The sequence below is a fragment of the Gobius niger genome (genome assembly GCF_951799975.1).
Source record: "Gobius niger genome assembly, chromosome: 2".
NCBI lineage: Eukaryota > Metazoa > Chordata > Actinopteri > Gobiiformes > Gobiidae > Gobius > Gobius niger.
The window spans coordinates 40,745,721-40,770,616 of NC_136853.1; the positions used below are offsets into that span (position 1 = coordinate 40,745,721).

Sequence of the window (24,896 nt, forward strand, 5' to 3'; positions counted from 1 at the left end):
AGCCCAGATTGACTCTGGGTGGACCAGGCACTGGGCTGGGTAGTGGGAACTGCCAGTGGGAACACGCCAATATAGGCCTTTCCCATTAGTACAAGCTTAAGCCACTCAAGGGCACACACCGCTCTACTCTTTCCCACAGTGGAAAAGAGGTCCTTGTGCTCTCACCAACACGGGAGACTAAAAACAAAAATGGAGGCAGTTTGCTACCATCTCTGTCTTTTTTTAGCATCCATAAAATTAAGCCGGAGAAGTCTGCTGGCTGCGAAGGGAACACTGTGGCTTTTTTTTAAAGAGAGTTTTTAAACTTAATCTGGAGGGCTGTGTCTCTTCTTCTGGCATGCTATGTGTATGGTAATAGTGGAAAGGCCTGATGGCATCATTCCTGCAGGAATGACTATATTTTTAATAATAGTCTTATAATAATAACTTCTCTATTTGAACTCTATGTAAGGTTAATAAAGTTTTTAAAGCAGTATTAATAACTTATTTACTGTAATAAATTATTTTTCGTAATCCTACTGGGTGTTATACATGTGTTAATGGGAAGATTGGGGGTCTTTCATCTCCTCCTGGTGTCTCTGGCCAGAAAACCACAATTGCAACTTCACTGCCTACAGGTCGGAGGCCCCAATACACACTAATAGAAAAAAGAAGAAGAAGCTAACAGGCTAACGGGCAAAGCTAACGCCGGGCTAGCGGCACAGTATTTACAGCCAAGTTTGAGTGAAAAAAAAGACTCCATTGTGTTATTGGATGTACAATATCCCTCGCTCCCTTTGTCTTTTCTGTCAGTGAAATATTTACTCTCACGGACAATTATCGAGTAAAAAAACGTAACATGCGACGACACCGGCAGTGGCACTTATGGCCTTTAGGGGCATGAGTTACTTACACTTAATCACACCTGCTGTAACCACCAATCGACTTCAATATTGGTCTGAAATCAATCAACTCGCTCATGTTTTAACTCTTTAAAAACGTGTTTTCAGAAACTGTAAAAATGTACTTAAAATGTGTAAAGATCCATAGCGAGTAGTAAGTAGTATGAAGTTTGTGCCTGCCTTGTAGTGAGAAGAAGACATTTGAGGATTTGCAGATTTTCCAGCATATGAGCAAGATACAACCTGGAACGTTCTGCTGTGAAGATGATTTAGAGTAAAGTACATTGTGATCCGTCCGCTCTTTCATATGAATAACACTCCATCTCCACAAAGCTCATAGAGAATTTTCACATCTTATGAATGGGGTCCTTGAGCGTTGCCCACAGCAGACACGCCCTGTTCCTCATCGCTCACACACACACACACACCCCACACAGACTCTTGGCTCATCCTCACTTCGATTTCACGCCTCTCCATCTCTCGGAGTATCCGCATGTTCACTGTCTGACGTACAGGCTGCCCCTCACAAAGCGCTATTCTTTTATACTGTAATGCCGCGTCTATTATGCAACGCAGGTCAAACTCAGCTGTATTTGAGCAGCGGCATTCGTGACCTTTCCCCCCTTCGGCTCTTTATGGTGAGATAATGAGAGTGATGTTTGCTACTGTCAAACGTGAAAATCCAAACACACAAAAAGGGCAGTGTCCCGGAGACGGACAATGCAGCTGCACTGAGTTTGTGGGAATCTGCTCTCATCCCACTCTGTCTGGAGTCGATGGGAACAAATAGGACAATATATGTCTTTACATACACAACATCAAAGCAGAACTTCTGTGGTTCACCGTTGGGCTGCAAGTTCTTTTTCACACTTTTTTACTCGGCGTGTAGTGTTTGAGAACCAGTGGAAATGCTAATGCTAAATATTTTCAACTGCAGAGGGTGAAGTCCATCCAGTCCAGTCGATATGGGCAAATCATTTTTTCCCATAAATAGTTGTTTTTTAATACCGATACCGGAACAACACTTTTTTCTATACCTACACTAAAATATTTGTCATATAGAAACAGATTAATAATGTTAATGTATCCCTTTTCCTTCCACTTCATTTCTTTGAATTTGTATGATTTGTTTGAACTTCCTTTAAAGGGTGGAAAAAACACTTTTTTGTTTTTTCCCCCATTTTTTCTCCAAATGTTCCATATTTTCTCCACTTTTTTCCCCAATTATTCTTTTTTTTTCTTTTCAAATTTACGCAAACATTTAGTCACATTAGTCACATAGAACCATAAAGCAGTTAATTTATTCCTTTCTCTTCCAAAAAAAAAACTTTTTTTTAAATTTCTCCCCCATTTTTACCCAAATTCTTCATATTTTCCCCAATTATTATTATTATCTTTCCCAATTTACAAAAAAAATCTGTTTTTTCACTTTTTTCCTCCCAATTTCCCCCTCAATTTTCCCAAATATTAAAATATATATATATATATATATATATATATATTTTTTTTTCATTTCATTTCATTTTCATTTATTAATTTATTAGAATGGGACAGTGCATATTAATGAACAGACAACTAGTGCTGTAAATATGCCGGATTTAGCTCAAGGCTAATTTCCATCCGCAGTCCCTCTTCATTTTCCCCCAAATTTTCCACTTGGTTTTTTTTAACTTGTCTTTCACTTTTGTTCCTTTTACATATTGATGACCAAAGCATCAACTTGAATATAAAGATTTAATATTTCTTTTCAGTACCTGCTTTTGATGCTTTTCAATACCAATAGTACCTGAACCTTTTTTTCCCGGTACATTTAATGGCACCCAGCCCTACTTTAGAGCATTAATTGTGGTTAAAAGCCAGTATTAACCCTCCCAGTTCTTTCAAACGACTTCCCCGATGGCGCCTGTGAAGTCGTGGTGCGTGAGTGCGTGGCGTCGGCTGAAGCGTGCGTCACCTGCAGACCGTGACGTCCCCGTGATCCGTGCTGTCCGGAGACGTGCCCGGTTTGAAGTTGGACACGTTGAAGTAGGACAGAGTGTGGTCGATGAAGCCGTGCATGGTCCCGCTCTGACTGTAGACGTACTGATAGACCAGGCGGGGGATGAAGTCCGACGTGAACGAGATCACAAAGGCCTGGCCAGGTGAAGGCAGAGCAAACAGAACATTGGGTTAAAAGGAATCAAAATGACCCGCGTTACAAATGGGAGGTGAGTTTTAAAAGGATTCAGTTAAAAGCGCACATTTTAAACATTGAAGGGATTGACCTCTTAACCCCCACATGAACCGAGCACATTTTCTCCAGTTTGGCTTTATCCAAATCGAAAAGTGAAAAAGTGGCAAAAGAGCGACAAAAACGTGCCAGAAAAGCAACAACATAATAAAAAAGTGACAAAAACATGACTAAAGAGGGAGGAAAAAGCAACAAAAAAGTGACAAAAATTCGATATCATCACGATGGAGGCCACGCCCCCTCCTGTCAGAAACACGCACTGGTCTTCTGTGGGCCTTGTAAACCTACAAACTTTGTAGGGATTGCAGAGAGGAGAGAGAGGAGCGAGAGGGGAGTTAGAGGAGCAAGAGAGGAGCAAGAGAGGAGCAAGAGAGGAGAGAGGAGAGAGAGGAGAGAGAGAGGAGAGAGAGAGGAGAGAGAGGGGAGAGAGAGGAGAGAGAGAGGAGAGAGAGAGGAGAGAGAGGGGAGAGAGAGGAGAGAGAGAGGAGAGAGAGAGGAGAGAGAGAGGAGAGAGACGAGAGAGAGAGGAGAGAGAGAGGAGAGAGAGAGGAGAGAGAGAGGAGAGAGACGAGAGAGAGAGGAGCGAGAGAGGAGCGAGAGGAGAGAGAGGAGAGAGAGGAGAGAGAGAGGAGAGAGAGAGAGGAGCGAGAGAGGAGAGAGGAGAGAGAGGAGAGAGAGGAGAGAGAGGAGCGAGAGGAGAGAAAGGAGAGAGAGAGGAGAGAGAGAGGAGCGAGAGAGGAGAGAGAGGAGACAGAGGAGACAGAGGAGACAGAGGAGACAGAGGAGAGAGAGAAGCGAAAGAGGTGCACGAGGTACGAGGCTACGAGTTCATGGACCGGGCGGAGCAGCTTCAAAAACGTAGGTTACGACGCAAACTTCTAAATATTGTCCCGTTCAGACACTGTTTCTTAAACATAAAGTTGAAATGGAGAAAATGCAAATAATAAGCACTGATTTACATTTGTATTAGTGTGAGAAGAGCCATGGTATTGAGGAGCAGATGATTCTCTGAACAACTCGTTCTCCTCTCAGACTTTTACGCATTCGTGTTCCATGACTCTGGTCAGATCATGTTTAGTTTAGATCCATTTCTCCTGCAATCTCACATTTTAACAACATAAATAAAAAAGCAGCCAATATGTAGGCTATGTAAATGTTATAATGATTGTCCACAACTGCCAATTAAGGGGACATCGCCCAACCCTAAAGCTAACAACAATAAAAGTGCAGAAAAAAGCAACAAAAAACATCAAAAACACAACAAAATAAGGGATTGAAAAAAAGGAACAGGACCACCACAAAAAAACATGGCAAAAGAGCAACAAAAACGTGCCGGAAAAGCACCAAAAAATCAACAATGAAGCCACAAAAACGAGAAAAAGAAACGCGTAAAAAATGTTGACAAAAAAGCGGCCACATGATCAGTTTCGTAGGTCTTAGCTTTCAAATGAGGCGTTACACTAAGGCTGCAGGCTCCGGTCCAGAAACTTTTAGATTTGGGTAAAGCTGAACTGGAGAAAATGGACTCAGTAAAGGTCGGGGGCAAGAGGTTAACTAAACTACTACAGAAAGCATACACATACATTTGCACAACTGCATTCTTGACTCGTAAGAGTTCAGAGCTCGAACCCGTGACCTCATGTTCAGTCAGTGAGGTGTGATGTGAGACTGTGTTTGTGCAGCGAACATTCAACAGATCCACTAATAGTAAATGCAGCATAGTGGATTAAAGTGACGTTCTTTGAGAAGCTTGTCAAGCATGTCATAAATCTAAAGTTATTTATATTATATCCAGTACCGTGTCCTCACTTTACAACTACATTCACATCATTCTGAAGGACTTTCTTATAAAATGATGAATGATTTAAAAACTCTCTTGGGGAACCGGGCGCTTCCTCTGTGACCAAACGCACAGCACTTTCTGCAATATTATGGTAAATGCCTTTTTAGGAAATGCTCCTCGAATCTGCCCGGGGTTAAAAGGAAAGAGGGAAGGATTTGGTTGCCAGGCCTTGGACAAATCCTAAACAAAACTTTACTCGAATCCCACAAAGGCAGAATGAGCCGGGCCCTGACCTCCTCCTTGTTATTAACGTGCACTGTTTACCCACGAACCTGACAGCGATAATAAAGAGGGTTTATCTGTGCAAAAACAAGCGTGAAAATGGATACTTTTATGGAAGTGAGATCATGCATTTAGACGTAACTTGGTTTCTATGTAGAACAGAGTGGCTCACAATATGATGGTTTGAGCAAAAGTTTTTTCAAATTTGGTTTGCATTTTTTCTTGTTCCTATTGACAAAACTTCAGCCAATAAGACTCCAGTCTCCTTGTATGTCTCTTTGTATGTTTAAGAACATAGAACAGTTCTAACTCTATATTCGATGTATGACTTTGGCTGTGTCCGAATGTCCACCCTAGTCCCTAATCCAGGGGTAGGCAACGTCAGGCCCAGGGGCAAAATTCGGCCCTCCAGCATAAAACCTTTGGCCCCCAAGAGAATTTTGAAGAAACATTTATTCATAAATCAGAGACCAAATACATGGAAAGGACTCTAAAATGTAGATAATACTGTCAATATTTTCACATTTCCCGGAAAAACACCCTGTTAGGTCATGTATTACAAGCAAATCTTATATTTGTAGAGAAAAGGTGCTTTACTTTGGGCTAAAATTGTGAGTTTTGGTGTTTTGGCAATGAAGAAAATTGGCCCTGCATGACACAAGCTTGCCTCCCCCTGCCCTAACCCCTCATTCACTACAAAGACCCGCACTATATAATAATAATAATAATAATGCATCGGTTTTATATAGCGCTTTTCTGGACACTCAAAGACGCTTTACATTGCACTATTTATTCACTCCATACTCGGTTGTGGTAAGCTACTATTGTAGCCACAGCTGCCCTGGGGTAGACTGACGGAAGCGAGGCAACCAGTCTGCGCCATCGGCCCCTCCGACCACCACCAACCACACACTCACTCACTATATTCACTAGGCTTCCTGGTGTTACTAAACGGTCTCCCATCCAAGTACCGACCAGGCCCTTCCCTGCTAGCTTCCAAGGTCTGACGGGATTGGGCATCGCAAAGGCGGGATGACTACATAGGTATATAGTCGACTATATAGTCACTGATTCGGCGATTCGGACACAGACCCACAATTTATGAAACAGACTGTTTTGGCACTTTTACAGGCGCTTCATTTGACATTTAAATTCTAATTAAAACTATCATCACAAAAAAAAGTTTTAAAAAAAGCTCAGAGGCCCGTGTCCGAAGCACCAGCAGATTGAGTGCACTACATCTGCTAAAAGTTTGCTAAACTCCGGGAATAATTTATTTTTGCGATAAAGACCAACCAAACTCAGAGACAGTGGAATATTTATGGATTAATACGAGTCAGATACGTTATATTCAACATGGATTTTACATGAATGGCTTGGATTATTCGAGAGGAAGCTGTCGGTCATTTAACAGCTCAAGCTAAAGGTTAGCAGCTAACGTTAGCATCTTTTCACCGTAACCGTTCATATTCAAGTCGTTTATTCATGAGAAAAACACAACACACGACTGAAACAGCTGATTTCACTCAGTCGTGTTTTTTAGTTCAAAGACATGTTGCTATCAGGCTCTTCTACGACTCTCGCAATGCATTGTGGTCTATATTGACCCATGTAGTGACCATCGATGCTCACTACTTTTTGAGATGCATTGTGGGAAAAAATGTTCTCTTTGGACATTCGGACACCCCTACAAAATGGCCTGACCACTATATAGTCACTAAATAGGGAATAGTGTCAACATTCGGACGCAGACTTTGTTCTCTTTGGTGCTTTATGTCAACGTAGGAGACAGAAGAAGAAGAGCTTTATTTATATGGCGTCTTTCACAGACATGGTCACAAAGCGCTTTACATGAGACAATAAAAATAAAAAAAGTTTTACCTTTATTTAACCAGGAAAGTCCCACTGAGATTAAGAATCTCTTTTACAGGGGAGTCCTTGGAACTTATTGTACATGTTTTAGTAGTGGGGTAAATGGACTCAAATCTTTTCTACCTTTATCAGGCCCTAAAGCGCTTTACAGTAAGGAACCAGTCACCCGTTCACACTCTCATTCACACACCAATGTACGCAGACACTGGAGGCAAGTATGGTGAAGTGTCTTGCCCAAGGACACAACGACAATGTGCATTTGCGGGAGCTGGGAAAAAACAGATTTAAATAGGGAAAACGTGGACGAGCTTGGTCGCTTCTAACTTCATCCCCGTCTGGCCCCATAGAGGAGAGGAGGAGAGGCTAAATGCTAACAACATCTTTGGTCCTTTTGTGTGACTGAGCGCACGCATAAAGACCAGACAGGTACACATCAACTCGTCTAAGCTCAGGCAAAAAAACATATGGAAAAACGGTGGCCTGTTCCTTTAACAGTGTGCCACCCCTAAACGTGCAGCAACCGACTACTTTTTTGGTGCAGATGCTTAGGATTTGGGGAACAATGATACAGTTTCAATAATGATTCTGCCCTTCTTTGCATTAGCGTATACTTACATTGATGATAACAGAGAACTTGCCCATTCCACTCAGTATATTGTACCAAACACCTGCAGAAAAAGAAAAATCATATTAGGGGAAAGGAATGAAATATCTAAGCCTCTGTGCTATCCTCTGGGTCATCATAGAGTAACTTTTGCATGCGTACTGTTGGTTTACCAGCACAGAGGCAAGGAGAATCAGCGCTAAAGCAGTTCTGAGCGCTCACCGATATCTTTGGCCCGCGCCGCCACCGGCCGCCGCAGCTCAGTCACAAACTTCTTTGCGTCCAGTCGAATCTCAATGACGTTGTTGAGCAGAGCAAAGAGAGGCGCCAGCGGGAAGGAGGCCACGAACAGGGAGACGAAACCAAACTGGATAACTGCAGGAGGAAAAGAAAAGAAAAACTGAAGTGCCGTACGAGAGGTAAATCTGCTTGTTCTCTCTGCATTTGATTCATCCGTCTCTGCTGATGTAACTGTTGGGGTTCATTGAGAGGAGAACCTGGGAGGAGGGTTAGCCTGTAGCCCGGTGTAGGCAAGTTTACTTAGCGGAGGGCCGATTTTCTTTATTGTAAATAGACCGAGGGCCGAAGGCGCTGATTGTTATGATTATTAGCCCAAAGTGAAGCACAACACTGGAAAAATGACCATCTTAAATGAGATAAATGACTTGATTAAATGGCTTGAATTCATCAAATTCTATGTTGAATTTGAGTCGGTTTGAACTAATCCAAGACACAAATGCCAATGGAACAAGAATAAAACCCATTTGAAATCAGACAAATAATTGTTTTTCACTTGAAATGACACAAAATTATCTGAATTAAGAGAATAACTACTACTAGAGGTTATATCTCATCTAAGACCAGAACAAATCTACTCAAACCTTAGATTTAATCTCTTAATTAAAGTAGATTTATGTCATTTCTTCCTTAAAGGAATAGGCCACCGTTTTTACATACTGAGATATGTTCTTACCTTCGCTTTGAAGAGTTCTTTAGGACCTGTCTGATCTTCACCCGTGCCTTCAGTCACGTAAACACAGCGCAGACGGCGTTAGCATTTAGCCTCTCCCTCTCTCCTCTATAGCTCCAAAACAGGTCAAGATAGAAGCTACCAGTGTTAATTTCGTCGACTAAAATATTTAGTCTTAAATTTAGTCAAAGTGTTATTTCTGACGACTATAATTGGACTAAAACTAAATTAAAAGTTTTTTATGAGACTAAAACTATGACTAAAATGTCCAGATATTTTAGTCGACTAAAATAAGACTAAATAAAAATGAAAAGGAGAGACTAAAATCATCCAAACTTCTATTGACCGTCTGAAAGAGCCTCAGATCATGTAAATTCTCTGACTAAAGGATCAGCTCTGAGCTTTGTTCATGTGGAGCAGCTCCATGAAGCAGAGGAACAAGATTAAATATGATTATAATGAATATTATCAATGCAAAGTCGACTAAATTCGTCTTAAATTCAGTCGACTAAATTTACTTACAATTTTAGTCGACTAAAACTAGACTAAAATTGAAGATATTTTTTTGACTAAAACTAGACTAAAATCGAATTACATTTTCGTCAAAAGACTAAGACTAAAACTAAATTAAAATATGTTGTCAAAATTAATACTAGAAGCTACCAAGCTCTTCCACATTTTCCCTATTTAAATATGGTTACGTGAAGTGTTCCACTACAAAGTATAATTACACATTACACAATTAAACAATGTGGATTTTCTAAGCGGATAAAATGGGGAACTATATTGTAAGGCGTAATAATACCAGGAGTAATTCGAAAGTAATTTGGCATCCGCACAGTAAAGTGAAGATTACTGCGCGGATTTCGAACTACTCCTGGTATTATTACGCCTTACAATATAGTTCCCCCTTTTATCCGCTTAGAAAATCCATATTGTTTAATTTTGTGTATTATACTTTGTAGTGGAACACTTCACGTAACCATATTTAAATAGGGAAAATGTGGAAGAGCTTGGTAGCTTCTATCTTGACCTGTTTTGGAGCTACCGTGGAGAGAGGGAGAGGCTAAATGCTAACGCCGTCTGCGCTGTGTTTACGTGACTGAAGGCACGGGTGAAGATCAGACAGGTCCTAAAGAACTCGTCAAAGCTCAGGTAAGAACATATCTCAGTATGTAAAAACGGTGGCCTATTCCTTTAAAACGATTTTGTCTTTTTCCGGTGCACTTCCTTCAAATGCCAGTGTTGTACATAATATATGACCTAATTGGGTGTATTGACAGTATTTCTCCTCCCATTTAACTCTAATAATGTTAAAAGTACTCTCTGATTTGTGTAATAATGTTTCTCAAAATCATCTTGAGGGACGGAGGTTCTGTGCTGAAGGGCCGGATTTGGCCCTCGGGCCTGACGTTGCCTACCCCTGCTGTTGCCTATTGTGTTTGGTTTGATGGGGGAAACTTGGAGATACAGGGAGAACATGTAAAACTTGACATAGAAAGTCCCTACATAGTCATTTCTACTGTGAGGGGAGAGCACTTATACATACAGCAAATTAACATCAAATAAGTAAATGCAGTATATTTAATTAAGTCTGACTTATTCAGCAAATTCTGTCTTTCTTTCATTGGCTGCAGGAGCAGGAGTGAAAGAAGCTTGCGGAGTGACATTTGCAGACCAGCATTATTCTGAGGTCTGTCTGAAACAATCCCTTTTTTGGGTCTGAACAAACTTGACTGACTTTATTTAGAATTTACAGTTAGTCTAGGGATTGTTGATGTTTCATTCCTGATGATATTTTTCCACAATTTGTCCAATCTACTGTCTGAAGAGATTACACATTGTAAATACAGTCATTATAAATAAGTACAGACGCTGGAGCCCTGTAATTTTTATTTATACCTGGTAATTTAGGTTTGCTGACAATAGTGTTTACGGTAAATGTAACTTTCCCTATATGAAATGTGTCATAGGCAGGTTATGGTTTTAAAGGTCACCGTTTTTCCATACTGAGATATGTTCTTACCTGTCTGATCTTTGCCCGTGCGCTCAGTCACGCAAAAACACCGAACATGTTGTTAGCATTTAGCCTCTACTCACGTATTTAAATAGGGAAAACGTGGAAGAGCCTGGTCGCTTCTAACTTCACCCCCATTTGGCCCCATAGACGAGAGGAGGAGAGGCTAAATGCTAACAACATGTTTGGTGTTTTTGTGTGACTGAGCGCACACGTAAAGACCAGACAGGTACGCATCAACTCGTCTAAGCTCAGGTAAGAACATATCTCAGTATGGAAAAACGGTGGGCTGTTCCGTCATAGTTAGGTAAATGTCCAGTAAATTGTACATCCTAATCGAGACATGTGAAGTATGAAGGTTAATTTGTGTTTTTATTACGAAAGTGTTTTTTTATACACTGAATTTATGTAACTGAATTGTTTGCATCTGTATTTCAACACCATATTGAAAAAAATTCAGCTGAAGGACAGCCAATCAGATCGTGAGCTCCCACAGCGCAGCCAAGGAGGAAACTGGCTGCATCCAAACGTCAAACTAGAGTTAAAAGTACTCACTTAAACCCAGATTAAAACTCTAAAACTAAATCTAAAATCCATTGTCGAAGTGTTGGGTCTGATCACTGGTGCTGTACCAGGTTGAAAGGAGCAGGTGTTTTTATAGAAACGTACGAATAAGCTTGTTAGCTTAGCGCTCACTCATTTCTATGGGTTAGCCTAGCCTAGCGGCGTCCATTGGTTTACATGTATCAGTTAGCAAAGGACATTGAGCTGTTGTTTCTCCTAAAAAATTGTGAAGAGAACCTCTACAGTACATTGTCCATCTATGCCTGCAGCAATTGGTTCTTCCCACCTCTTTGTAGGGGGGCCTTTCAGATTTCTAAAAACAACTCCCCTGAAAAGAAATTCTGAAATCTCAGTGGAACCTTCTAGCAAAATGATGGACATAAAACAAAGAGATCATAGATTATATTGCACTGGATGACAAATCATCAAAAGCAAAGCATGTTCAGCATCTTCTGTGTCAGCACAAAAAGTAGAATTAAGTTGTCGCATTGGTTTAATTTAGTTCTTCCCTCCATATAAAGCAGTACTAAGAAACGTGTTTACCTTAATAAATCGTTTCCGTAGTCCCTGTGGGGGTAATACAAGTGTTTATGGGATGATTGGAGGGTCTTTCATCTCCCCCTGGTGTCTCTGGCCAGAAAACCATGCTTGCAACTTGTCTGCCACCGGACCAGAGCCACAAATACACACTAATACACACTAATAGATAGAATCACGAAGAAGAAGCTAACATGCTAACGGGCAAAGCTAACTGCGGGCTAACGTCATTTTAAACAGTATTTACAGCCAAATTTGCCAAATTTGAGTGAAATTATTTCCATTGTATAATCGGATGTACAATATCCCTCTCTCCCTTTGTCTTTTATGTCAGCGTAGTATTTATTCTCAAAGACAATTAATAAGTTAAAAAATCCTGCTACGACACCTGCAGTTGCGCTTATGGCCTCTAGGGGCAAGAATTACTTAGTACTGCTTTAACAAAACCCAAGAGCACAAGACTCTAGGACAAGGGTCGGCAAGTTTTCTTAACGGAGGGACAATTTTTTCATTGTAAAAAGACCGAGGGCCGAAGCCGCCAGTTTTAGGCCAAAGTAAAGCACTACACTGGAAAAAATTACCATCTTAAATTAGATAAATGACTTAAAATTGCTTGAATAAAGGTTCTTTATGTTGAATTTGAGTCTGTTTGGACTAATCTAGGATAAAGATACAAATGCAGATGCCAATGGAACAAGCATAAAACCCACTTTGAAATCAGACAAATGAACTTTTACTTTTTTTGTTTTTTTTTGTTTTTCACTTGAAATCATACAATATAATCTGTTAAGAGAATAATGAGTTGCTCCATTGGCGATAAGATGTTTGATCTGATCTAAGACCAGACCAAATGAACTCAAACCTTAGATTTAGAATCTCTTAATTCAAGTAGGTTTCTGTCATTTCTTCTATAATTTTTTATTGATTTTTTCCCAGTGCACATTCTACAAATGCCAGAGTTGTACATGATATGACCTAATTGGGTGTATGACAGTATTTCTCCCATTTAACCTTAAAAATGTTGAAGTGCTTTCTGATTTGTGTCATAATGTTTCTCAAAATCACCTTGAGGGCCAGAGGTTCTGTGCTGGAGGGCCGGATTTGGCCCCGGGCCTGACGTTGCCTACCCCTGCTCTAGGATATTCACTGTAATTGTTGATAACTTGGGACTTAGGATTAATACTGACATTGTATCCTTAGCGAACCGGACGCCGCCGCATTTGCATTTGTACGTTTTACGCACTCGGTTTGACTGATCGATATCGATATATCTGAGACGGCGTTTCCTTGAGAGTGTAACGTGAGCGCGACTGTAGCGCTGTGCCTGACAGTGGCTGCAGAGGGAACTTTAGCCTGGTGGGAACGGGGGTTTCCAGATCACTCAGACTGACGGCTTCTGCTCGGAGCGCTCCCACACAAAGACGCACAGGAAGAAAATACCAAAGTACGAGGGCTGGAGAGCCACAGGGCAGGCTCTCAATAACCTCCGCATACCTGGATATACCTGAGCGTACCTGGGTCTGTCCGAGGGGTGGATGGGTTCGAGGAGGACCACGTGGGCAGAAACACACACCGGCTCACTTTGATAAATGAGGGGGAAGATTGTGGTTCTCGGGGGACCTGTGATTCTTCAATGTAGAATCTATTATAAGATCTGTTTATGTCAAATAAGGCAATGCTGATGTTGCTGATGTTTTACCTGTTCCATTGTTCTCTAGACTTATACAGGGACAGAGCGCATGTTGTGAGGTTTGGCATTACCCAAATCTGACAGGTTCTTGAAAAAAGGGTCAAAAGAGAGATGAAAACGAGCCGGAAAAGTGGCAATAACACAATAGAAAAGTGACAAAAAAGCGACGAAAAACTTACAAAAAGAAAAAAGAGGCGAGAAAGTGACGAAATAAAGACAAAAAAAGATGAAAAAGAGATGAAAAAAGAGAGGAAATTGAGAGGAAAGAAAGTTGAAAAAGAGACAAACAAGAGATAAAAAAGAGATGAAAAAGAGATGAAAAAGAGACAAAAAACAGAAGAAAAAGAGATGAAAAAAAGAAGAAAAAGAGAAGAAAACGAGAAGAAATTGAAAGGAAAAAAAGTTGAAAAAGAGACAAAAAAGAGATAAAAAAGAGATGAAAAACAGATGAAAAACAGATGAAAAACAGATAAAAAAAGACATAAAAAGAGATGAAAAAGAGATGAAAAAAGAGATAAAAAGAGATGAAAAAGAGATGAAAAAGAGACCAAAAAGAGACAAAAAACAGATGAAAAAAACAGATGAAAAAAGAGATGAAATTGAGAGGAAATAAAGAGAAAAAAGAGACGGAAAAAAGACAAAAAGAGATGAAAAAGAGACAAAAAAAGAGATGAAAAAGAGACAAAATTGAGAGGAAAAAGAGATGAAAAAGAGACAAAAAAGAGATGAAAAACAGATGAAAAAAGAGATAAAAAGAGAAGAAAACAAGAAGAAATTGAAAGGAAAAAAAGTTGAAAAAGAGACAAAAAAGAGACAAAAAACAGATGAAAAAAACATATGAAAAAAGAGATGAAATTGAGAGGAAATAAAGAGAAAAAAGAGACGGAAAAATGACAAAAAGAGATGAAAAAGAGACAAAAAAAGAGATGAAAAAGAGACAAAAAAGAGACAAAATTGAGAGGAAAAAGAGACGAAAAACAGATGAAAAGAGACAAAAAAGAGATGAAAAAGACAAACAAGACCAAAATGCATCAAAAATATCAAAAACACGCCGACAACACAACAAAAGAGTTGCGATGAGTTCTGTAGGTCTTAGCTTTCAAATGAGGCGCTACCCGGGCCTATAGGCTGTCAGCTCCAGTCGAGAAGCTTTTAGATTTGGGTAAAGTCGAACTGGAGAAAATGTGCTCGGTTAAGGCGGGGGTTAAAAGGTAAAAAAAAGGAAGCTAATCATGTCACAGACTCATAATTATACTGCTGTTTTGAAAGCTTCCTGGTGTTGTGTCTAATCCACCTTTTTTTCCCCCCCAATCCCATCAATAACTCAAGTGCAGCTGCTGATGTCGAGCACCAGTGCGGGTGTAAATAAACAACAGCATGGCCTGTAAGAAGTTGTGAAGTCTAAAAGAACATGGATAATCAGGCAAAAATAAACAAAGTGCGTGTGGGAGTGACTTCACAGCGAGATTCTGCCAACGCTCTGCTTTCACTATAAAGACGTCCCAAAAAGAGCATGAATCAAATGAAGACTAAACTCCGGGGTGTAATTATGAATGAAACTTGGCAAGGCGGGAGTTTCAGTCTCTTCTGAAGTTTTATATTATGATTTACTACTTGACTTTAACTATAATATGCCCTTTGTTCACACGTACTCATCTCCATGTACTCAGGCGTCAGTCCCTCGAAGGGGGCCAGGGCGTAGTCCAGGGTCCACTGTCGGGGTGGTCGCTCCTCCTGCTTCTCCTCCACTTCACTGCCTTTGTCTTTCAGGGCCCGCACGAGCTTCTTCAGCTTACTGACACACCAGGAAACAGATTAATAACAGTTTTAATAGACGTCACGTGAGGCGCATGATGGGTTGGAGTTGGAGTGTCTTGCACAATGACTGTCACTGTGTGGGGGTTCAGACCAATGACATCCTGGTGGGCGTGCGAACCCTTAAGTGCTAATAATGAGGCAATGACAGAGCCAGGAAAGTGACGAAAAAGTGATGCAAAAACAGGAAAAACGTGAAAAAAAGGGGATGAAAATGTGACAAAAAATGTGATAAAAATGTGATGAAAAAGTGACGAAAAAGTGATAAAAAAGTGGTAAAAATGTGACGAAAAAGTGACAAAAAAGGGTCGAAAAAGTGACAAAAAAGTGATACAAAATTTGACGAAAAAGTGCTGAAAACAAATTAAAAGAAAGAGACAAAAATGTGATAAAAAAGTGACGAAAAAGTGATAAAAATGTGACAAAAAAGTGATGAAAAAGTGACCAATGACAAAAAAGTGATGAAAAAGTGATGAAAAAAGTGATAAAAACTGTGATGGAAAAGTGACAAAAAATGACGAAAAAGTGACCAGAAAGTGATGAAAAAAGTGATGAAAAAAGTGATGAGAAAGCGACAAAAATGTGATGAAAAAATGTGACGAAAAAGTGCTGAAAACAAGTTATAAGAAAGTGATAAAAATGTGACGAAAAAGTGACAAAAAGGGTCGAAAAAGTGACAAAAATTTGATGAAAAAGTGACGAAAAAAGCGACAAAAAAGTGATGACAAAAAGTGATGGAAAAAGGTGACAACAAGGTGACAAAAAAGTGACAAAAGAGTGACAAAAAAGTAACAAAAATGTGATTAAAAAAGTGATGGGAAAAAGTGATGGAAAAAAAGTGATGAAAACGCAACAAAACAGCCACAAAAGAGCAACAGAAAAGCAACAAGAGTAACAGAAAAAAAGACATGAATGTGCCGAAAACTAACCAATTTTTTTTTTTTTAAAAGCTTTAAAAAGTGACGACAATGCTGCAACAATGCAAGGAAAAAGATCTATTTTGATAAGTTTTGTAGGTCTTCAAATTTGGCGTTACACCGGCCCGTTGTCTGTGACCTTTCAGATTTAGGTAACGCTGAATTGGAGAAAACGTGCTTGGTTTAAAGGTGGCGGTACAATCGAAATCCACAAGATGGCTCTGAATTTCGGTTACGTGCTACACAAAATCAACAGCCCTACATCAAACCTGACAGGATTGAGGAGTGTCCCAGAGGCTCCAGTTTTATAAAAGAGAGTAGGTGTGGCTGGCATTTGACAGTGTGAGTCAAGCCCGATCAGTGATTGCATCAATAGCTTGGCTCCGAGGCGTGAATATTTCCAATGGATAACTTTAAACCATCTTTAACAATGGAATGAGGACATGCGTTGGAGCTCGCTGCAGTCCACCTGATGGCACTCACCTCAACAGTCCGGGGTTAAACAGACCTCAAAGCTACGGCAACGTCCCTCCGCCTGCAGTCTGACATCTGTTACAAACTAGTTGGCCTATGACCCACTGGACCCCACAACGGCATAAATTAACACTGGGCAGCTATGTCTGGTATTTTAAAAGGAAGGTAAAAACTCCTCAAAAGTGTTATGTGGGTCAAGTGGGAAAATGCTTAGGGGCCAGAACACTTTTTAAGGACAATGACAATCAGGGGCGGACTGGCCACATGTCCGTTCTGGAAGAGCACAGAAGGGCCACCGGCTCTAGGGCCACCGGTCTGGCCTCTCACTTTACGTTACCCTTACACCCGGGCGTAACCGAGCTTTACCCAAATCTAAAAGCTTAAGCACTTAACTCCCGCCTGAACCGAGAGGATCTTTTTCCTCACGTCATCAGATTTTTTTTTCCATCATTTTTTTGTTGGATATTCAACTCATTTTTTTTTGTAATTTTTATTTTTTATTTTTTGTCACATTTTTGTCATTTTTTTTTGTCATTTTTTCGTCTATTTTTTGTCATTTTTTTGTCCTTTTTTGTCATTTTTGTGACATTTTTGCCACTTTTTCATCCATTTTTCGGCACTTTTTTGTCAAACTTTTCTCACTTTTTTGTCACATTTTCATCATTGTTTTCGTCTCAGTTTTGTCACTATTTTCACACCTTTTTTTCCCAGAAGCTTTTGGATTGGGGTAAAGCCAAACTGGAGAAAATGTGCTCGGTTCAGGTGGGAGTTAAGGGGTCAAAAGAAAAGCATCCAAAAACAAAAATGCGCTGGAAGAGCAACAAAAAAAGTGACAAAAACACAACAAAATGTGACGAAAACGTGACGACAAAGCGATGAAAAAAGCGATGAAAAAACAACAATAACATGAAAAAAAAAAACGAATAACAAGAGACGAAAACACAACGAAAAAGTGACAAAAAAGTGATGAAAACACGCCAAAAAAACCAACAAAAAAGTAATGAAATTGCAACAAAAACATGACAATCACTTTTCGAGATTTTAGCTTTCAAATGAGGCGATACAGTGTTGCTCTCCAGTCAAGAAGCTTTTAGATTTGGGTAAAGCCGAACTGGAGAAAATGCTCTCGGTTAAGGCGGGGGGTAAGAGGTTAACATGTGTATTTGTGGAAGTGTCACACCGAGCACATTTTCTCCACTTTGGCTTTGAGATCCTGCTAATCCGTCATAGGAAAATAAAGGAAGCAGAAGGGCGCCCCATTCTGTACGTATCGATTCTGTCCACATAGTACCAGGGTTTCTGAACTGAATGTAAACATGAACTGAAATTCATGTAGTAATAAAAACGCAGTGTACTCACGGGATACCAATCTCAAAAATATTGTTCTGAATGAGCTGTTTCCCCAACATGATGATACTGAGCTGGATGCACAACTCGATGAGGCAACCTCCCGGGGCGCACTGTGGAGAAGAAATGCCAAAACTGTGGATACGGTAGAATATTGTGGGTATGGGTTAATGACAATTTATAACTAGGAAATGGGCATTTGTTTCACTTTTTGATGTCTGTGTGTCACTGCTTTTCCAAACTGCGGTTGTGATGTTGGGCTGCACAAAAACACCTTGACTTAATCGACCATGTGCTCTGCTGTGTGTCTATATATAATGCCTGGTATATACTGTAAAACGTCTGGTTTTAAAGCAGAACTCAGTAACTCTTGCCCCTAGAGGCCATAAGCGCCACTGCAGGTGTCGTAGCATGTTGCCTTTTTTTTACTCATTAATTGTCCGTGAAAGTAAATACTACGCTGACAGAAAAGATAAAGGGAGAGAGGGATATTGTACATCCAATTACACAATGGAGGTATGTTTTTTTTCACTCAAACTTGGCTGTTTTACAAATACTGTTTAAGTGGCGCAGTTAGCTTTGCCCGATAGCCTGTTAGCTTCTTCTTCGTCATTCTATTAGTGTGAATTGGGGCCTCCGACCTGGTGCAAGGAAGTTGCAATTGTGGTTTTCTGAAATGAAAGACCCTCCAATCATCCCATTAACACTTGTATTACCACCAGAGGGACTATGAAAAAGGATTTATTAAGGTAAACAAGTTACTTAGTACTGCTTTAAGTTCAAAGATAGTTTCTGATACAGTGGGAGGATCTTTAGCCAGGGGGTGTACCCACTTATTCCTCCCTGTCCAGTGTATGTTTACATGTTATGGCCAATAAAGGTATGATACAATATAAATGTTTGGGTGGTGTTACTTTTTAGAAAGATCAGATTACATTTTATGGGCAATTTAGGCAGAAATGTAAGATATTCCAAACACTGTACTCACTTTTTCCTCCCACTGCATTTGGCTTTTATTTGTCAAGTAAAAGGTGATCTGGTTCTTTTGGTTCCTGTCTAATCTCAAGTCTGTACATATCCACATTATAAACATTTTAATGACCAAACTTAGACTTGTCGACCCGAGAGCCACTGGGACAAGGTGGAGGAAATGATGACTTGACTAGAAAATTAACTACTAAAGCTATAAACTCACCTCTTCCATTCGATAATCATTGAAAACGTAGACGTAACTCCCAGGTCGTCCAGCGAACCTGCAATACACAACCAACAAGGCCCATAATTGGTAATAAAGTAATAAGCATGTTTTGTCATTTCTATATATCAGCTGAGGATGTTTTACCGGCCCTTGAAGAAAGCCACGTAGAAGATCGGGGCATAAGCGTTCATGAACTTCAGTAAAAAGGCTTTGATAATGAGACGCTCCTCATAGTTAGTTTCTGTTTTCGGGATTTCTAGAATCAAAAAGCAAAGTAATTAGTTTGGGTTATTGGGGCTTCCAAAAGTTCTTAAATAAATAGGGAACACTGGTTTCCTGCTTCTTGAAGTCTCTTCGAGCCCTGATGCATTCACAGTGATGGAAGTAGGTTAATGTAGAGCTCTTCACACACGGAACATCCCAATATTAAACATTTAGCTGTCTGTGGACACTCAAACATGCACAGACTCCTGTCAGGACCAACAGACGGGATTGCCCTGCGGAGGAGGAAAATGTCTTCTTTGGCTGTTTGGAGGATATGCGAATAAATGTAGGATTTATGTTCAGGTATTTGTTGTAATCTGACATACAAATGACATTTTCAAAGAACACTGTAAGGAGAGATTTAAAAGAATTATTCTTTAAGATAGTTTACAAGAAATATAAACATATCAGGCCCCTCCTGGAACCGCCACCTTATCGTGGTGGAGGGGTTTGAGCGCCCGAATGATCCTGGGAGCTCTGTTGTAACGGGGGCTTCGTGCCCCTGGTAGGGTCTCCCAGGGCAAACAGGTCCTCTAGGTGACGGGTCAGACAAAGAGCGGTTGAGAAGCCCCTTATGAGAGACCAACAGGCCCAGTTAGAACCATGAGGTCGTCCTTCTGTGGACCCACCACCTGCAGGAGGAGCCATAGGGGCTGGTGCATTGTGATATGGGAAGCTCCAACAGCTGCCCCCACGACCCGGCAACGGACAAGTGGAAGAAAATGGGTGGATGGATGGATAAACATATCTGGCTTACAATAAAAAACTTACTCAGTCGGAGTTGAAGTAATAAACTATATTTTTAAGTAAGAGTACTGATACTTCAAAATGACGATTACTCAAAAAGAAGTACTGTGCGATGAAGGCGTACAGTTAAAGTTACTTATGTAAATGTACTTGAGACTCAGTTATCCAGGCAGGCGCTCTAGTCACACATTTTTAGCTAATAATAATGCATTCGTTTTATATAGCGGTTTACTGGCCCCTCAAAGACTCCATACTTGGTGGTGGTAAGCTACTGTTTAGCCACAGCTGCCCTGGGGTAGACTGACGGAAGTGAGGCTGTCAATCTGTGCCATCGGCCCCGTGGACCACCAACCTCTCACTCACACACTACATTCACCCAGGCTTCCTGCTGCTCCCAAACGGTTTCCCATCCAAGTACAACCAGGTCCTTCCCTGCTTAGCCTCTGAGACCGATGGGATCGGTCAGAGCAAAGGAGGTTTGGCCTAAGTTACAGTGTGGGATTGTTGTCATTGCGATTTGGGGAAATTGTGTAGGAGGTATTGAATATATATTCTTTAAACACATCTGTGACTGTCAAATAAATTGCTATTTTATATTTTCTGACATAATAACTTTGGTGCCTTTGTATGTGTAGTACATTTTGGGAATATTTTTAGATCATTAATAAAAGATGGAGCAGTAATAGTCAGCATTCATCTGGGAATACAAAGCTTGCCAGTTTGAGCCAGGCTGGTAGTGACAGGGAGGGCATTTCCTCTTAAAATCTGCCATTTCATCATGAGACTGGTTTTAAAAATAATACGTTAAAAATAACAATACATAAATATGAGTGACTCGCTATGGCCTGTACCTAGTTCAGTCAGCCACACTGCCACAGCGCCGTAGATCTCGTCCAGGATGAGAATAACCACCAGGTTGATCATGACCGCTGTCGCCGTCACCGTGACCCGAACATTGGACTTCAACTCAGGGTCCGAACTCATGGCCATCAGGGCGGACACCGTGATGCGGTAAATGATCACCCCGAAAACGGCAGAAAACGTCAGCCCAAACTGAGTCGGGGAAAAAAGGGGGAAATAAATTAGTCATAACTGGACCATGTTTGTGTGATAACGTCTCAGCACGTGTCAGGATTAATAATTCAAATCTGAGTGAGTTCGCAGGGGCAAATCTCTCATTTTAGCCGAGTAGTTGTGTATCAACTTTTTTTTTTTCTCACCATAAAGAGTATTGATGAAACATTGATGAAGTATCCGGGCAGACGGTCTTTCCAGGTCAACTTTTCTTCAGCAGACTGAAAGACAACATTTAAAAAAAAAAGTGTTTAATCATTTTCTCTTAAGATAACCACCCAATAGCAAGATCTAGCAATACGTTTTCCTTTTACATCATGCAGTGAATTACGAAAAGCAAGAAATGAAAGCTAAAAAGACCAGAATCAAGAAATAATCCCAGACTATAGACTCTTATGTCAGACTGACGCTCATCATCTTCCAATCAAAACCAGGAGAACACTGCCCTCTAGTGGCTTCCGGGGGACAATGCAAGAGAATTCAAACCTTATTATGCAGGCCCATTTCAGAAACAATTCCAGATGTCTATCATTTGAAGACCGGTGCAGACTCTCGGTTGTTAAATGTGCAGAAATGAAAGGCTGACAGGCTTCAATCATTATTATTTACTGACTAAGCCTATGACAAGTCACTGGATTCAAAATGACTCAGATATGAGAGAGCGGCTCAAAGCACAACTCCAGGCATGAGGGAAGAACAGGGTGAAAAGCTCTAGAAGAAAAAGAAAGAAGAAGAATAACTTCCAAACACATTCCTAACATCTGTAGCTTCCCAATTCTTCAGTGATGAGTTTATTGGCCCATTTCACAACTTTCAAGGTCAGTTTTCTGGGTCACTTTCACAGAAATGCTTGAAAACTCGCCTGAGATTTCATAAAGTTCATACAAATGCTTTATAATTAGCACAATAGTTTTTTTTTCCACAAATGTCTGACTTTACAATATACTGAAGGAGGAAACAAATTAGGTATAGTGGCTTTAGTACACTGTCCTTGTAATGAAAGGCTCGTGGGGTTTTGGTCACCCCATGTCTGCACCTCTCAGCCCCGCATGGTTCGTAAAGAAAAGGCGGGGAGGGCTAACCACTCTGCCACTTGCCATATGCGCCTGTTTGTTCCAGCAGCGCGGATCCTCTCTTGTCTTGGTTATCTTGGCACGTCCCCGCGGCCCCGGAGCAGCGCTGTTTTGATTCTCATGCGGAGCTTCTAATTAAAAGGACGCGCAGACCTTCAGAGTAAAGTGTGTCTGTGTCGGTGCGAGGCTTCAGAGAGACAAGCGGAACTGGGTCACGAGTTATATTTAAACTGATGTGTCCGCAGAGAGGGAGCTGCCCAGTGCCCAACGCATCACCTACTACGATCATTTACTATAATGTTTACAAAGGACTCCTGGTGCTCTTTTTACGGAGCATACTTACTTTTTTTAGGAGCTGGATTAAAAAACTAGAATGATCATGTTCATAGATTACTTAAAAGAAACTAGTAGATCTTAGTGTCTGTCCTTGTTGTGTCCTTGGGCAAGACAATTCCCCCACCTTGCCTCCAGTGTCTGTGCACACTGGTGTATGAATGAGCGTGTGAGGTGACTGGTTCGTTGATGTAAAGAGTGCCTAAAGCAGGTAGGAAGGTGCTATATATAAATGTGACCATTTATTTTATTTACCACGAGGCATCAAGACATATTTTCTATTATCTATATGTAGTGTCGCTCAGTGTCTTCCCTTCCTTTTTCTCTTTCCTTTGAGTCTGCTGCTGCTGTGTCTGCAATGAAATGAACTGATTTTATAATGTACTTAAATGTAATATGTATTTTATTATATTTGCTAGATTTCCCACCCTCACCTATGGTCATGAGATTTGGGTAATGGCCGAAAGGACAAGATCACGAATACAAGCGGCTGAAATGAGTTCCCTTCGCAGGGTGGCTGGGCGCACCCTTCGAGATTGGGTGAGGAGCTCAGTTACCCGGGAGGAGCTCGGAGTAGAGTCGCTGCTCCTTCACGTCGAAAGGAGCCAGCTGAGGTGGCTCGGGCATCTGTTTCGGATGCCTCCTGGTCGCCTCCTGCGGGAGGTGTTCCAGGCATGTCCTAGTGGGACAAGGCCTCGTGGAAGGCCCAGGACACGCTGCTGAGACTATGTGTCCAAGCTGGCCTGGGGTCCCCCCAGAACAGCTGGAGGAGGTGTGTGAAGATCAGGAAGTCTGGGGATCTCTGCTGAGACTGCTGCCCCCGCAACCCGTCCCCAGATAAAGCGGAAGAAGATGGATGTAATGTATCTGGATGTGTGAGCAAGCCAAAGGCACATTTCTGCCATCCCTGTTCGGTAAACAATATAGTTTTTCTTTTCTTTTCTTTTCTTTTCTTTTCTTTTCTTTTCTTTTCTTTTCTTTTCTTTTCTTTTCTTTTCTTTTCTTTTCTTTTCTTTTCTTTTCTTTTCTTTTCTTTTCTTTTCTTTTCTTTTCTTTTCTTTTCTGATTTCTTTATTGCTGTAATATCCATGACTCTTGCGTCCCCTGTAAATAGACAGGTATAGTTTGATAGGAATAATTGTTATTTACAAAAAAAAAACAATGCTTACGGACTGGGTGATAAAATGATGTCTTTCTGTGAATATTGACTATCTTGTTGATTTTAATGTTCTATACATTGTAATAAATAAATAACAACAAAATAACAGTATTTTTTTCCAACTATATCTTCTCATCCCTGCCCTTTTAAGACCCAAACCCTAAAAACAAAGATGCCAAAGAATATCAGTCAGGTGACTCACTCCAGGATGGGACAATATCGACTCTAATTGTAAAACAGACTGAGGCTGGTAGAGTCAAGCTAGCTTTCAAGTCCAACTCAAAACTTCAGGAGATGATTCAATTCTCTACCAACTGCAGCTCCATGTTTACAGTGCCTTCAACTCAAAAACAAGTGCAAAAGCCAATGCACGGAAGACTTAAAACTCCCACAACCTTCCAATATCCAGCATTTGTTAAAATGAAAGTGTGTAAGATTGCAAAATGAGGAGAGGGAGGGAGTGAAATTCCCCTCTCCTCCTAATTGGACCAGCAAGTCATTCCTTGTTCTGCAAGGAGGAGAGAAAGAACAAACTTTCAAAAGTAAACTATCAAGCTCCTCCCCCTCCCTCCTGATTGGACCTGATAGGCCAGTTCACAGGAAAGCTCATCTCATTGGTCAAAGTGACAGCCTGGGGATTCTGATTAGGTGTTGAACTCAGGAAAGGGAGGAACAAAATATATAAAAAAAAAATACATATATACAATTTAATATGACTTACATTACAGGTGGTCAACTATAAGCAATCTAACAAATTTGTAGAACAGTTAAACGTACAGACTATCACTTTAAGGTGAACCAGAAATTACCCGAGGCCCAAAGTGCTGCTGCTGGAACCTTATAAGTGGGAAAACATGAAAGAACAAATGAATGAATAGTACTTTACATCACAAAAAAAGAATTATCTATGCGCACAACACTGCTTATTAAGATATGCTGAATGTCTTACTCAAGAACCACTTGTGGCGCCCTTTTCCCCCCGATGATAATAGATACGTTTCATTTCCCTTTATTGTGTTGGTAATCCAGGCCGGTCTGAGGTATCAGATCGCACTGAATTGAGTT

At 40.6% G+C, this 24,896-nt stretch overlaps 1 protein-coding gene across 1 annotated transcript in view; it reads right to left on the reverse strand.

The window, feature by feature from the left end:
- The window catches only part of ano2b (anoctamin 2b), a 91,437-nt gene that overhangs the window by 9,381 nt on the left and 57,160 nt on the right, over positions 1–24,896 (reverse strand). Inside the window, exons 16-24 of the mRNA XM_079552554.1 lie at positions 21,413–21,487; positions 21,044–21,245; positions 19,326–19,437; positions 19,179–19,236; positions 17,996–18,096; positions 15,083–15,225; positions 7,875–8,027; positions 7,664–7,716; positions 2,836–3,014 (exon numbers count right to left, since the gene is read on the reverse strand). Coding sequence (XP_079408680.1) covers positions 2,836–3,014; positions 7,664–7,716; positions 7,875–8,027; positions 15,083–15,225; positions 17,996–18,096; positions 19,179–19,236; positions 19,326–19,437; positions 21,044–21,245; positions 21,413–21,487 — 1,076 coding nt within the window. The remainder of the gene's footprint in view (positions 1–2,835; positions 3,015–7,663; positions 7,717–7,874; positions 8,028–15,082; positions 15,226–17,995; positions 18,097–19,178; positions 19,237–19,325; positions 19,438–21,043; positions 21,246–21,412; positions 21,488–24,896) is intronic.